General features: G+C 45.1%; 1 protein-coding gene across 1 annotated transcript in view; it reads left to right on the forward strand.

Annotated features, from left to right (window-relative positions):
* The first annotated feature begins 291 nt into the window (after nt 1–291).
* HPSE2 (heparanase 2 (inactive)) overlaps nt 292–15,218 on the forward strand; it is a 146,351-nt gene continuing 131,424 nt past the window's right edge. Inside the window, exons 1-2 of the mRNA XM_056849898.1 lie at nt 292–545; nt 870–1,027. Of these exons, the coding sequence (XP_056705876.1) occupies nt 292–545; nt 870–1,027 (412 nt within the window). The remainder of the gene's footprint in view (nt 546–869; nt 1,028–15,218) is intronic.

The raw sequence follows: 15,218 nt of genomic DNA on the forward strand, positions 1-15,218 counted from the left end.
TCCCCTTTACCGTCGGCCGAGCGAAAGGGTCCGCAGGCGGCGGCTCTTCCAGGGGCGGCGCTGGCGCACCAGGCGTCTTGGCAGCGGCCCCGGGGAAGGCTGGTCAGGGGCGTGCGCTCCCCGCTCCGCTCCCCCCGGCCCCGAAGGATGGGGGGGGCGGGCGGGCGGGCGGGGGGAGGGAAAACCCGCCGGCGCGCCCCCGCGCCTTGCACTCCGGACAATTAGCGGCCCGCGACCGGCCGTGCCCGGCGCGGGACTGGACTGGGGAGCCCGCCTCGGCCGCGGCCCAGCATGCCCTGCCCCGGCGCCGGCCCTCCCGGCTTGCTGGCCCTGGTGGCCCCGGGGCTGGCGCTGCTGGCCCACCTCGCCTTCCCCGTCCCCTCGCGGGCCGGCCCGCCGCAGGGCGCCGCCGGTGCCGCGGCGGGCCGCACGCTGGTGCTGCTGGACGTGAGCGCCCGCAGCCCCCTGCGCCTCACCAGCCCCCACTTCCTCTCGCTCCAGCTCGACCCCTCCGTCCTCCACGACGGCTGGCTCGACTTCCTCAGGTAAGCGCCCCGCCGCCCCGCCTGGGACGGGAGGCCGGGCCACGGTTCCCATTAAGAGGCACATGTTTGCAATGGAGCAGGCAGCGCGGCGGCGGCGTCTGGCGGGCCCCGGCCCCCGCCCCGCCCCGCCGCAGCTGCCCAGGCGAGCGCCCCAGCCCCCGAGGCCCGCCGGGGCCCCCTCCTTCCCCCCCTCCCTCCCTCCCTCCCTCCCCGGGGCCGAAAGAGCCCCCCGGCGGCCGGCCGGGGCGTGGGGCGCGGGGGCCGGTGTCCCGCCGGCCGGCCGGCTCCTGACGCGGCGCCTCCCTCCTGCCTCCCCGTCCGCAGCTCGCGGCGCCTGGTGACCCTGGCGCGGGGCCTGGCGCCCGCCTTCCTCCGCTTCGCCGGCAAGAGGACCGACTTCGTGCAGTTCCAGAACGTGAAGAACCCGGCCAAGAGCCGCGGCGGACCCGGGCCAGACTACTACCTCAAGAACTACGAGGACGGTGAGAGCGGCCCCGACGGCCGGCCGGCCGGCCAGCGAGCGAGGGAGGGAGGGAGGGAGGGAGGGTGGCAGAGGGGCGGCCCGGGCGGAGGGAGGGACCACTCCGGCAGGCAGGCGGGCGGGACTCCCCGGCCGCTCCCCACAGCCCCAGCAAGGGCCGGCTGGGCTGCGGCTGCCCAGGGCCGACCGAGAGGGGCTCGGGCAGCCTGGCCCCGGCCGGCGCCCGGAAAGCCAGATCCGCAGCCGGGCAGCGCTCCCCGAGCCGGGGACACGAAGCAGCGGCGGCCGCCGTTAGCGCGGCCGGCCCCGTCGGCCCCATTCAGCCCCAGAAGGGGGAGGAAGGAGAATTGTCGGAGGGCATGCCCGGGGGTGGAGAGCCTGCATGGACCCAAGGTCGAGTCTCTGGGGGACAAGGGTGCCATTAGGAGGGGGGGCTGCTTGTGCCAAAGGGACCTCCATCCCAGTTGGCAGAGGGGCTGGAAGCAAAAAGGGCTGCTGGACCGTCTGACTGTGTGGAGACACAGCCACCAAATAGGAGACAGAAAGGGGAGACGACAGGCCAATAAGAGTCTCTTTGCAGAGGTCCATCCCAGGAGAGGATAGACAGCTGTGGCTTCCAAGCTCACGTGCAGCTCCTGGGAGAGACAAGCATCCCCTCTCCTGCATCAGGCAGTTTAAGCCTCAATAGGTAGCCTCGATTTGTTGCCATCGTGTCCAGTGGTAGCCCTGTGCTCGGTGAAGTTAAAGTTAGACCATGTTCGGATGTGGCAATGATGCTTGTGGGAAGACATCTATCTCCCTCTCTCTGCTAATCATTACAATAATTCCAGAGGGGCAGTCCTGTTAGTCTCATGCACATAAATAAAAAAGATGTTCAGCGGCATCCCTATAAAATTATCCCAATATAAACTTTGGTGAGTCAGAGCTCTCTTCATCAGAGGCCTGGAGAATACATACACAAGAAAGATATTTATAAGTTATGAGTGGGGAGATGTTACAAAGAGAGGCCCACTAGAAACACTGACCAGTCAGAAAGAATTCAGTCCATTTGGAGTGGAGCCAGGACCACTCCCAACTGTAGATGGGCAGGCAGAGCGAGATAAATATAACACCAGACAGCATCAAGGAAAGTGTCATGTAAGACAAGTTATTGTTTCTTATTGACCTCTCTTTGTAACATTTCCCCCCTCCCATCTTTCTGTTGCTTATATAGTTAGATATATGTCCTATGAATGTATACTTCATGTATCTGATCAAGTTTATGTTGGCATGAAGTTTGGTAGTCTTAACGGTGCTGCTGGACTTCTGTTTAATTTTGCTTTCTCAACTTTATAGAGAAAGGGGAAAGTGTAGGGTGGTGAGCAGACCAAAGGTAGATGGAGATGTTGCCTTTTCTGGTTCTCTGGAGGCCGCCTGGCTGAGCTTTGATTGGGACACTGGTGTGGTCTCCAAGCTCTCCTGCTTGTTGGATCACAATATTGCCTAGTCTTGGGGGTGGGATACAATGTACTTTAAAGACAGGAATGTTGACGTCCCTGCTGGAGGAAGCTGTGAAGGGGAAACCAGCATGCTAGCACCAGGCTTAGCACAGCAGATGTATGATAGTTTGGAAAGAGCTAAAGAAAATGATCCTTTTGGGTACCAGTATGGCTGGCCTAGGAGACTGGCCTGGTAATCCTGTGTTCCGTTGCTACCTTCCCCACTCCTTTAATGCCTGTCTTTGTACTTAGCCTCTCTCATTTTCCAGCCAGGGAAGAGCATAACAACACAAGATACTTTCCCTTGTGTTTCACACATTTTACCATAGTCCTCACAACAACCCTGTAAAATAGGTCAGAAGTGGGGTGACCCACCTAAACGCACAACTGCAGCTACCCTGGCTTACTTTGTCAGCTAGGATTAGAGTATTCTGTAACCGAAGCAAGGGTAAAGGACAACACCCCCCCACACACTCTTCAAAGCACTATGGTTTATAAGGTTCCTTCTGCCCTTTGCCCGCCAGGGTGCTGCTGCTCCTCTCCCTGCCAGGTGACTGGGGGAAAACAGCAGTCTAGAATTTCTCTTCCTGGTCTGAGGGCCGCTCTTTGAAGAGCAGGGAAAGGCACAGTAAGCCTCTCTCTCCATTTAGCGTGTCCCCTTGGAATCAAAATACTCATCGCCTTTGTAGCCGAGAGAAATTTTGCTGAACAAATAGGATTGGAAATGTTTTAGTGACTGCTCAGTTCTACCAACTATGTGTCCTCATTAGAAACCGCTTTTCTGGCAAGATATTTTATTTCTTGACATTTAATGGTTACTCTTTATTCTCATGTTTCCCCCATTTGCTTTGGACAAACTGGAGTCCCTCAATTTCTTCTTAGAATTGATCCCCTAACCAAGTATGGCTGTAACATCCATGAAAACCCTTATTCTGTCATAAGGTTTGCTGCCAGTACCACAATCCTCTGCACTTTTGGGAATAAGCCCTACTGAACAAAGTAGCATTTACTTTCAGGTAAATATACAGAGGACCATGTTGCAACTCCAGTGGGTGAGTGGATTTTAGAGAAAAATCCTAAAAGTATTAGGTGGAAATTATGCACCATCCTAAATAGTGATTTAAATGGAGTTTATTTTTAAATAAGAAGGTGATTCTTTTTGAGGATTTTTTTCCTGCACAATTACAGTAAACAGTAATTTGCATATTACTGCATGTAAGCATTCAAATCAGAATTGCTTCTTCGGAAAAGGCCCTCCCTTGCAGCTCAAGGCTTTGATAATAATCATTATGAATTTTATGACTCAGGGAATGCTTTTATCCTAACAATAAATTAATAGTGTGCAATGTTTGGATAAGGCACACAGTTACTGTCATTATTTATTTATTTGAGTTATTTATGGTCCGCCTTTCTCACTTGGACTCAGGGCAGATTACAACACACTATCTGCCTAAAATAATAGAGTTTGTATATACATTTATTAATCTAACATCTAGGTGTCCTGAGTAATCAGCCACAAAGTTCTTCTTCATCAAGAGCCCTTGGTGTTTTTTTCTTCTACATTCTAGGATGATAAAATCCTGTCTTACCAATTAGACACTTGAAAATTGTTATTGCTGTTATTGGGGGACTCTGCCACATAACTAAATCTGGGTTCTTTTTGGCCCCAGGTAAGAAAAACTCAAGACAAGATATTCTGTGAGTGGTGAGGAGTGGGCCTCTTTTCTGGGAAGGCTACCTTCTGATATGTTCTCAAATTCACTCTCATTTAATCTTTTCCCTTCAAACGGGGACACACCACTTCCCAAAAGATATGTGGTGGACCTTGGTGGCAAAGAACGATGCAGTACCTTTCCCCTAAGTACTGGTTGTCCTTCATATCTTTTATAACAGTAAACCTTACAAAATCTGTAAGTTAAGACTGCATTATTTTTTCCACTTTTCAGAAGTGCGGAGGTGAGGCTGAGAGAGAAGAACCTCTTGCTCAAACTCCTCATGGCTGAACAATGTTATGAACTTGGGGAGACTTGGGGGCTGACACTCTTTCCCTAACCCTTGTGTGCTACATTAGCTCCCACTTCCAGATACCACTGTTACTCAGGATTAACTGAGAGTCAGGCCCAGGTATGGTTGTGTTTAGGTTCCCTACTTTACTTACAAGTATTGAAAAGGGTGTGTCCTCTCTTCATCAGATGCATCATGCACTTTAAAGAGAACATCCTTTCACAAGTCTGCATGGGTATGTGTGGCAATTATCCTGGAACTACACCGATCAGGATGGGGTAGTTTAAATTCATTACGAGTGTAATTTCAATCTACAATGATCGCAGCATAAACCCACAATTACATCCTTAGAATGCAAGCGTGAAGATAAAAATGAAAGAAATCACAGTGTTAACACATACTTGGGAGAACTAGTCCATGCAGTTTGAACAGCAAAGTATCTCATTAAGTTCCCCAATCCCTCCTCAAAGGAGTTTTGTGGCATCTTTAAGACTATGCCAATTTCCTGAGCCAGAGTCCACTTTGTCAGATGTATTATGCATTTTAAAGAGAACATCCTTTCAGGGAAGACTATGCAGGGTACGTAGTAAAACTGTGGCCTGTGGCTTGGAGATAAACACATTTATATTTATTTTATTTATTTTTCTAATTTATAACCCGGCCTCCCCGGCCAAGGCCGGGAGACTGGACTTCAGAATCCAAAGAAAAGTAACAAGATCCACACTTGCAGCCCTTTTGGCCTTTCTTTGGCTCTGTGACCCAGGAGACAGTTAGCTAAAGAGTTTCCATAAGTCATTACTGAGGAGGCCAATTAATCTCAGACACATCTCAGCAGGTAGGTCAGCAGCAGAGAGGAAGATGCCTCGTGGGGATTTTGACCGATCAGACAAGTGGCTTTCAGCTCCGGCATTTAATTTCTTTTTGCTCCCCTAGACTGTTACATTCCTTGAAGGTTTTTTTGGGGAAATATATAGATGCCTTGGTCAGCAGGGGTGGTGCAGTTGGAGATTCTTTTTGCAAGTACTTCCTGAGCCTCCGCTTCACAAGACTGAGCCTCCCTCATTCTTCACATCCACTTCTGCCGATTCCCTCCCTATTTATAATGAAATTTGATTTTTTGAGGCTGCTGCTGTTTCAAAGCTAAAGGAGAAACTTACTCAGCAGCATAAACCTTCTCTGACCAAGAGCCGTAGTTGGTTCACTCTAAACATTTGCAGAAAGGAGCAATCGTTCAGCCCAAAGGTCAATATTTCAACAAGTTGTGGTAGGGAACTTACACTTATTAAATGTCTTCACCCAGGTTTCCTTGCTGTTGAGTGACTGTGGCCTTTTGTTTCTTCGTTTTTCCTCATGGCAATAAAGTTGAAATGTAGCAGCCCTTCAAAATGAAGTTTCTCATAGAAGTTGTAACCACAGGTCTTAACTTTTCATCACTTAAATGTGGAACAGAACCATTGCAAATGGGGGGAAGGAGGGAGGGGACACATGTGGTGTGTATCAGGGATCAGTGTAAATCAGAAAGGTGTGGTGAGGGGGATTTCCTGACCACAGGCCAAGCTTTCTTACTGACTTCCCAGAACCGGGAATTGCAAGCAAGACCTTCCACACAGAATCACTTTCATTAGGAAAAGGCAAAGGATCGGGACACTGTAGGGACAAACTGATTTATCACGGCACAAGTTTCATCATAAGCATAATGAGAATATCCATATCTAAATACAGTTTCCATTTGGAAGACACAAATATATTTCTGGCTGTACTGAATATCTCTTTCCGAAGACAGCTGAAGGGTGCAATACCCATCTGCTCTGAGGTGTATGTGGTACATTCCTGGCTACCACTGCAAGTCCACCTCCTCTAATCTACACATTGTTAAGTAGGGTGAAGAAGCAGGCCCCTCACTTCTGTAGTAGGTGTGGCTTGGTTTGGGGTCTGCGGTGCTGTCTGTTATTAGAATGATAACTCACTGCCACACATTTCAGGTGAGAGATGTAAAAATATAACTTTTCAGAGTTTTCTAGTAATCAGAGTGTCTGGGACTACATCTGTACCAAATTTTAGTATCCTTTCTGTTAGAGCCATACTGTAATTGTTTCAATTACTTTTTGAGCAAGTATGCAATCTAGAGTTACTTCAGTCTAAATCTATTGAAACCGATGGGTTTAGTCTGGAGTAACTCTGCATAGGATTGCAGGTCAGTCAGTGAGATCCAACAATATTTAGAAAAAATTTATGTTGTCTCTCTGGGGAACCTGCCCAAGGTGGCTTACAAAATATTAATAATCTTTTCCATGTTTTTAATGGTTCTGTTTTCAATTTCTACCTACCTTAAAGGCTTGTATAAGCTAAAAGGTAGATTGTATAGGTACATGCGTACTCATTCTCAGTACACTGCAGGGCTTGGATATCTTTCTAGACCTTGGCCAAAGTTTTGTTCTGGGTCCTTAGACAGGCTGAGAGCTACCATGGTGTAGTGGGTAGAGTACTGAAATAGGATCTTGGAGACCCAGGTCTGAACCTTCACTTTGCCACGCAACCTTGCTGGGTGATCTTTGTTAGTCACTCTCTCAGCCTAATCTACCTCACAGGGTTGTTGTTGTGAGGGTAAAACAGGAAGGGAGAACAATACTGTAAGTGGCTTTGGGTCTCCACCAATGAAAGAAGTGGGGTATAAATGTTTAAATGAATAATATTAAAAGATAAGAATAAATCCTGAAGACTTCACAAGATTGCAGGAAGAGTCCTACAGGATCAGATCAAAGGTCCATCTGATTTAATGGGTAGTTTCTCATAATAATCAACTAAAAGTCTCTGGGAGGATTTCAAGCCTAGTACAAGATCACCCAGTGTTCTTCCATGGTAGAATGGGGATTTGAATGTGGGTCTCCCAGATATCAGTCTGTAACTATTACACCTCACTAGCTTTAATGTGGTGGCTGCTGTTGAATAGTAGCAAGCAGCCAGGCCTGGGTAAGTCATGGAGGTTGTGTGGTAGCAAGTTGCCAAGCCTGGCCCCAATGAGTCCTCCCTCAAAGGTCAAAACAGTTCTGGAAAGGCATCCTCCCTTTTACAGACAGAAACCAAAGCTTGAATGCTGGCAATATGTTGTGGTTTCCAAGCAATGGCCATTGAAGACTCACTCGGAGGTAATTTATTTGTTAAAACTATGCACTGCTTCTATTATTTTGGGGAGAGTTTAGCATACTGATGTATACATTTTTTTTAGATTTCAGATTTTTCTACAAACCTGGGGATTTTCTCAGATTTATAGATATGTCTGGTCTATTCATGGTCCCAGTCTCTGGATTTAAGTATCCACAGACAGGGCCATGTTGACAATTAGATATATTGATGATGAGACAAGCAATTTCATTACTATTTAGTCCAGGCTTTTAGCAGTATCCAGTTCAAGGATTCCTAAGCATGAAGATTTTTGCTACACAGTACAATTCTAAATAGAGTCACACTAAACAGAATAAGGCCAATGGATTTAGAAGAGTATAATTCTGCTTGAGATTACACTGTTAACCATCTTGAAGGATAGCCAGTGATATTCTTATCTTCTAGCAATGCACATAGTCTTTTTAAAAATTCCATCTATTGAACCATGTCACTTGGCAGTCAGTTCCACAGATCAATTTAGTGTTGTGAAGAAATCCGCTTCTCTTTGGCTTGTTATTTTCACCAGCTGCTTTCCCATTCTTGCATTCCGTCAAAGAGGAATTGGGTTTGCATTTCTTCAAACCTTTTTCATGTTTAATGCAGAGTGACACCTCTTTTCCCAGCTAGAAAAGCCCGCATCTTTTCATTCTGTCCATGTACAGAAACCGTTCTGCACTCCCAAGGATTTTGTTGCTTTTTGTGTCTCTACTAGTACAATTAAATCATTTTAAAAGGGAGGCAATCATAATAATGCTACATATGTGCTGTTGCTTCACAGAGTGCCATTTAAATATTTGTATATCTAACTGGCAGCTCAACACACCCAAAGGTAAGAACTTTAATGTTCTGTTAATGTCTGGTGTAAGATATTAAACAAATTCTTAACTTAGGTCTGTAACACTTGGCTGATCAATTGGTTAATCTATTCAAAGATTTTGCTCGGTTACAAAAGCATTTTGATTAAAAACCTGTTCTGAAGGCATATTTTTTAAACAATTAGTTTAAATAAAATTACTTACTAAACCCACCATCAGCAGGCACTGTCTTAGAAGAAGCATTCTCCTTTCTCTCACACTGAGGAGGGAAACGCCTCTTCAAAATGTCTGCTACCATATGTAAATCATCTGAAAATAAGCAAAAAAAATGATTTTCTTCATAAATGTTTTACTAATATGAAAAGTATGGTGAATCAACTAATTAATTAGTTAAATCTTATACAGGTACTTAACTTTTCTTCAGTCAGGCAACAGCTCTTGTTTAAATATCTCACAATTCAGTCAAGAGTTCCTCCCTGTGACTAGACTGAGTCCAAACTTTGGCCTTTTGGAAGACACTAGCACATCCTGTAAATACATTTAAATGAATTAGGTTTTTTTTCCTACCATCAATCTCTCCCCCTCCCAGATTTCCTAGCTTTTAAAAGAGTTTTTAGTGGAGGATTTTATCAAAGAGTCTAGCTTTACAGGGCAACTTGAATGTTTGGAATCTCGGACACAAACCAATCAATACCACAAACAGTTCATAAAGAATACAACCTTGTGTTGCAAACACTGGTACTTTAGGAACACATTGCAATAAAATCAATGTTGTATAGATATTAGAGTGCTGGATTAGGCCTGAGAAGACACAGGTTCAAACTCTCACTCCCCATGAAACTCACTGGGTGATGTCCCTTTCATCCTATTTTCCCTCACAGGCTTTTTGTGAGGATAAAATGGAAGAGAGGAATACCAGTTATGATTGTCTGAGGACCTTTGAGGAAGGGCGAGATAAGATGCAATAAACATCTGAGTAGATCGCATGAATGATGAGGTTGCCACTAGTTATAGACATAGCATCTGATGACATGTCTGACGGCATGACTTTTGTTACCCAGATTTGCCATGTGTAAATCCAGAACTGAAGTGACAATAATAGGACTTTGTCTGTGGACCAGCCCTGATCCCATTCCTAATCCAATAACACAGGAAGGGGCATAGAAGAATAATTAGAAGACGGCTTTGCAAGCCCTGCCTTTTGGAGAATCCCTAGCTAAGGAGTTGGGGCCCATTTCTATTATTTATTTATTTATCCTGAATCTTGCCAAATCTAGAGGTAGTTTACAATATTTAAACAAATTGTAAAATCAGACAATTAAAAAAAAAATCTAACCAGGGCACAATGAGAACAAGAACAAAAGTCCTCATGTATTAACTGAAGGCAATTTGAGAGTGAGATTAAGTAAGTCTCAATACGGAACGAGCACTGCTGTTTGGGTTCCACTGCTGAAAAGATCCTATAATATGATGAATCACTGTCTGTAGGCAGTCTGTGCCTTCAGTGAAGCTGCCCAAGTATTGTCAGACCGTTGATCTATTTTACTAAGTGTTGCCTACTATGGTAGGCAGTGGCTCTCTCAAGTCAGACAGAGCTCTTTCCCAGAACTGTTACCTCAGATCCCTTAACCAGAGATATGATGGAATGCAGGAGTTTGAACTCAGCACCTTATGCATGCAATGTATGTGCATTGCCATTAAGGGTCTAACCAGCTGATGGGCAGATACCACTACAAGTTTACCAAATGGGGAAACAGTGGCTCCCTGAGGCTGTTTCAGAGAAAAGAAATGATGTGAGGAAGAGGCTTAACACAACCCAGAATGCAGCAGTCCTGATCTCAGTTGAGCCCCCACAAGCCTGATGACTTAAAAAAAAATGTGGGGAGCACATGACACGGAACTCCCAGAGGCTCATCTTGCAAGACCTCCAGCTGCAAGTCCCTTTCGTGGTTGTGTTAGGTCTATATCTCCCAGTTATCTGTGCTGAATTAGACAAATCAAGTGTGGAGTGATATTGCAGGTGTACTAATTCATATGCAATAAAGGCGTCTGTCCCTAAAGAACTAGCTTCTCTTGATTTAAAGACTTCATCTACTTGGGAAGATTCTGGCAAACCAATATGAGAGAAAATTCAGATAGGTATGTTATGTACCTCAGGGAGACTGAGACAACAGGAAAACATGAACAGGAAGAGAGGTCCTATCTGACTGAAGAAGTGAGAAAATCTAGTACTACTTTTAGATCACTTTAAAAATTTTTTACAGAGCGTAAGATTCTGTAATTCTTGCTCTGTAAAGAAAAACAGTCTTAAAGGTTCTTTAATATTATTTCCTATAAAAGCTAACACAGCCACACTTGAATAATTGTTATTGGATGAAGTAAAGGAGAATGTTTTGTGGACAACAACAGCGGAAGCTAACCACCAGTAATGCTACGTGAAATCCTCCTTTTGGCTCTGAGCTTGTTCACCTGAATCTTGACCATAAACCACATCAGTCTCTCCAAAAGTGCAAATTACTGAACACAACACTTTATATCAGGGGGCTTGGGTTACTTGGGTTACAGGAGCAGCAAAGTTACTTTTGCTTGTAGTTTGCTCCTTGGTGCCTTTCCCAAGAAATTTGTAATACAAGGCCTGAAAAAACTTCATTCTTTGTACTTCTGCTGCTTATTAAGCAACATGGATGACTTGTGATTTCCTCCTTGATCTCAGGCTTGCCAGCTCCAGGTTGGGAAATACCTGGAAATTTGGGGGGTGGAGCCAGAGGAGGGCAGGGTTTGGGGAGGCAAGGGACTTTCGTGGGGTATAATGCCATACAGTCCACCTTCCAAAGCGGCCTTTGTAAGATCAGCCTTTGTAAGATCAGTTGTAATCGTGGGAGATCTCGAGCCACCACCTGGAGGTTGGAGATCCTTTCTCACCCACTTACCCTTTTACTTTTCAGAATCCTTGCACTTACATTTGCACAGTTATATGACACTTATGAAGGGGAAGGGATTTTTTTTAGATCCCGGGGAAAATATTCTGCTAGACTATAGACAAGGGGATGATTGTGTGCGTAGGAAGGAAGACAACAGTTATTACAGGGAAATTGGCAAAGGGTGTGTATGTGAGGGAGAGGGCACTGTGGTGAGTGTTCCAAGTGAGCTCTGCTGCTGTGAATGACACCTCTCTTCTTAGTCTTCTATTGTCAAACTTGTTTGGCAAATTAAGGGTTTGTGATTAAGATCAGTGGCTGCAGTTGCCAGTGCTGCTATTTATTTATTTTTCTGCCCTGTTAGTCTGCAGTGAAGAGTTCAAGTAAAGTTTTTCCAAAGGCCGAAATGCTAAAGCTTTCCCTCTCTTTCCACCCTCAGTTACTGGTCTAGCAAAGGCGTTTTTCTATTTAACAAGTGCCTTACCTTTCTCCCTCTGCCCCATAAGTGATTAGCATAAAAATCAGGCATGGCTCCTCCTCTCAAAAAGATCCCATTCCAGCCCGGAGCAATCTAATTGGCGACCTCCACTTATTTACAAAGCATTAGCAATGCTTACCTTGACCTGGATAGCCCAGGATAGCCTGATCTCATGAGATCTCAGAAGCTAAGCAGGGTGGCTGCAGGCAGTAGCAGGGACATATTGGATTTAAGTACCATGGAGAAAGAACACCAAGATTTTCACCATGATCGGAGGTCAGTTCATTTATAATAATAATAAGAGAGAGGTTTTAATCTCTCGAGTCTACTGAGATGACATCGGGCGGAATGTGGTGGACACCTTCTGGGTCAATGGCATCCATACTCAATAGCAAGTGCTCTCTCCCATCACACTTTCATTGCCACCACGAGCTTCTTATATGTCAAGTGGTCCAATATCTGGCTAGTTGCTGTCACCAAGCAAAATGTCAGCGCTGCCATGGTCTTTGAGTTCCTCTACAAGATGTGTGATCTGATGACCGCCTGTTTTGGAAAGATCAGTGGATAGAACATCAAGAACAACTTTGTGCTTATCTACGAGCTTCTGGATGACTCTGGCAAGTATTTAGATGGGAGACCTCCAAGGAATACCACTTCCAATGTCTCTTGCCTTGAAAACCCCACCAGCCAGATATGACTTGATGGCAAAAAAAGAAAGGAAAAAAAAAAGCAGTGCTGGGGGGTGGGGAAGAGATCTTTTAATTTCTATCTAACCTCCCTATTATTCAAGCCCTTAACACACACACACACACACACACACACACACACACACGTAATTTACAGTAATGGCTAAAACATACAAAGCCCTTCATGGTCTTAGACCTGCTCATTTGTGAGGCAGGCCTCCCCCCCCCCCCGTGCTTTTCCACAACAGCTGTGCTCATCTGAGCAAGATCTTCTGCAGATGCCAACCTGCAAATGGGCAAAATCAACAACTGCCCCATATGCACGATTTCTCCATTGTGGCTCCTACTTTATGAAATGGCCTGCCTGAGGAGGTCAGGAAAGCTCCCACTCTCCTAGCTTTCTGCAAACTATGCAAAACTGAATTATTCAAGAGAGCTTTTCTACTCAGGGCAATAGAGTTGCACTGTACTAAATGATTCACAAAGTTACTTAGATAAGTTATTAGGGAGTGTGGTGTACAGCATGGTGTAGTGGTTAAGAGCAGTGGTTTGGAGCAGTGGACTCTGATCTGGAGAACAGGGTTTGATTCCCCACTCCTCCACATGAGCGGCGGAGGCTAATCTGGTGAACTGGCTTTGTTTCCCCACTCCTACACACGAAGCCAGGTGGATGACTTTGGGCTAGTCACACTCTCTCAGTCCCACCTACCTCACAGGGTGTCTGTTGTGGGGAGGGAAGGTGATTGTAAACTGGTTTGAGTCTCCCTTAAGTGGTAGAGGAAGACGGCATATAAAAACCAACTCTTCTTCTTCTTCTTCCTCTTCCTTACTGAAACTAGGATCCTATTATGTAATGTTTGTATCATTTAATGTGTCATGTTAAGGTTTATGCTTATGCTTCACTTGTTCTGTTTTGAGATTTCTGACTGGTTCTATAACCCTAATCTTACTGTACTGTTTATTGAATATCCCACCCTGTCGATTATATTGACTCTTGCTGAGTGATCTGCCTTGAGTCCAAGTGGGAAAGGTGGACTAGCAATGAAGTAAATTTAAAAATATACATTATGTTCTAGTGTTATTGACTGTAAATGTGCATGCCAACCCCAGCTGCAGTTTTGTGCTGGAAAGTACTGTCAACCCTGTGGGGTTTTCAAGGCAAGAGGCAAACAAAGGTGGTTTGCCATTGCCTGCCTCAGTCCTACTAGATGCAGTGGGGGTTTATAGCAGCTTTCTAACATATCTAGTGGGATGGCAACCATAGGTGCTAGATCTTGCTGGCTTCTCTAGCTTTTGCTAGATAGTCCCTACATTTATGGACCAGTTGTATCTTCTGGCGTATTGCAGAAAGTAGGAAATGTCAGTAAATAGGCTGTAACAAAAGGAACTTTAAACCCTAGATGTTGCTAAGGTAAAGAATGTCTGTGCTACTTTTCACTTGGCTTGTGACAACTCCTGATGCTATACTAGGCAACCTCTAACAGTTTTGTTTTCTTATCTTCGAGTTATTTTTAGTGTGGAGCTGTCTTATTAGCATTTCAGAAGTGGCTGAGTGTAGAAATCGATGAAGAATTAAGAAGCCAAACAGCAAGATCCTGTTTTTTAAAAATCTGTTTTTACTGGTGAGCATGGGAGAGAGACTAGTTTTATGGGAAAGATAAATTTGACTTGCTCTGTTCAGAAAGCTTCCTGTTTTGTATGATTTATACAACTTTCTGATCTCTTTTTTGTCTGCTCAGAAACTGACATGTTTACCAGAACAAATAACACCCTTCTTCCCAGATCCATCTAATTAACAACTTCTCATTAGAGTCGTTAGCATAAAACCCCTTGAGGTAAAATACTCACCTTTTCTGATTTTATACTAGGGCCCAGACACCCCAGTGACTGGACATTTTAAAAACTTGGCAGAGCAGATGAGAGAAATCACGGAAGCCATTTTAATGGCCATGACCTTTTTAACTAGCTATTTTCAAAGTTTTACAGCTTTTCATTTACTGCTCTCTTCTTGTCTGATGACTGAGAGACAGAGGGTTTGATCTCAGCAGGGTGTCTCACTTTCCAGTGTCGCCCTGCCTCACTTATTTCTAGAAATAAGAATGTTCGAACTAAAGATGAAATCAAAGTTTCTGTTAAGAATTATTTGGAATTACTCTGAAAGGTTTAAATAAATATTTCTAGAAGTAGGAATGTTCAACCTAAAGGTGCAATCAAAGTTTCTTTTAAGAATCATTTGATATTACTCTGAAAAGTTTAAATAAAACCCTTCACCTAGTCTTTGTGATGGGTATTCTACAGCTGATAAATGTTTGCTTATCAAGCATACCAAGGAATGGAAAACCTGTTCCAGAGGCAGAGGGAAGCTGTTTCCTTGGAGTCATGTGCTCCTTAAGTCTCTGGCTGGCTGGGTGAGGGGCTGTGGCTCAGAGGTAGAGCATCTGCTTGGCATGCAGAAAGTCCCAGGTTCAATCCCCAACACCTCCAGTTAAAGGGACTAGGCAAGTAGGTGATGTGAAAGACCTCTGCCTGAGACTCTGAAGTGCCGCTGCTGGTCTGAGTAGACAATACTGACTTTGATGGACCAAGGGTCTGATTCAGTACAAGGCAGCTTCATGTGTTCATGTGATGTTGTGTCCTTCCTTATTGTCACT

Source organism: Euleptes europaea, chromosome 5 (assembly GCF_029931775.1).
Source record: "Euleptes europaea isolate rEulEur1 chromosome 5, rEulEur1.hap1, whole genome shotgun sequence".
Taxonomy (NCBI): domain Eukaryota; kingdom Metazoa; phylum Chordata; class Lepidosauria; order Squamata; family Sphaerodactylidae; genus Euleptes; species Euleptes europaea.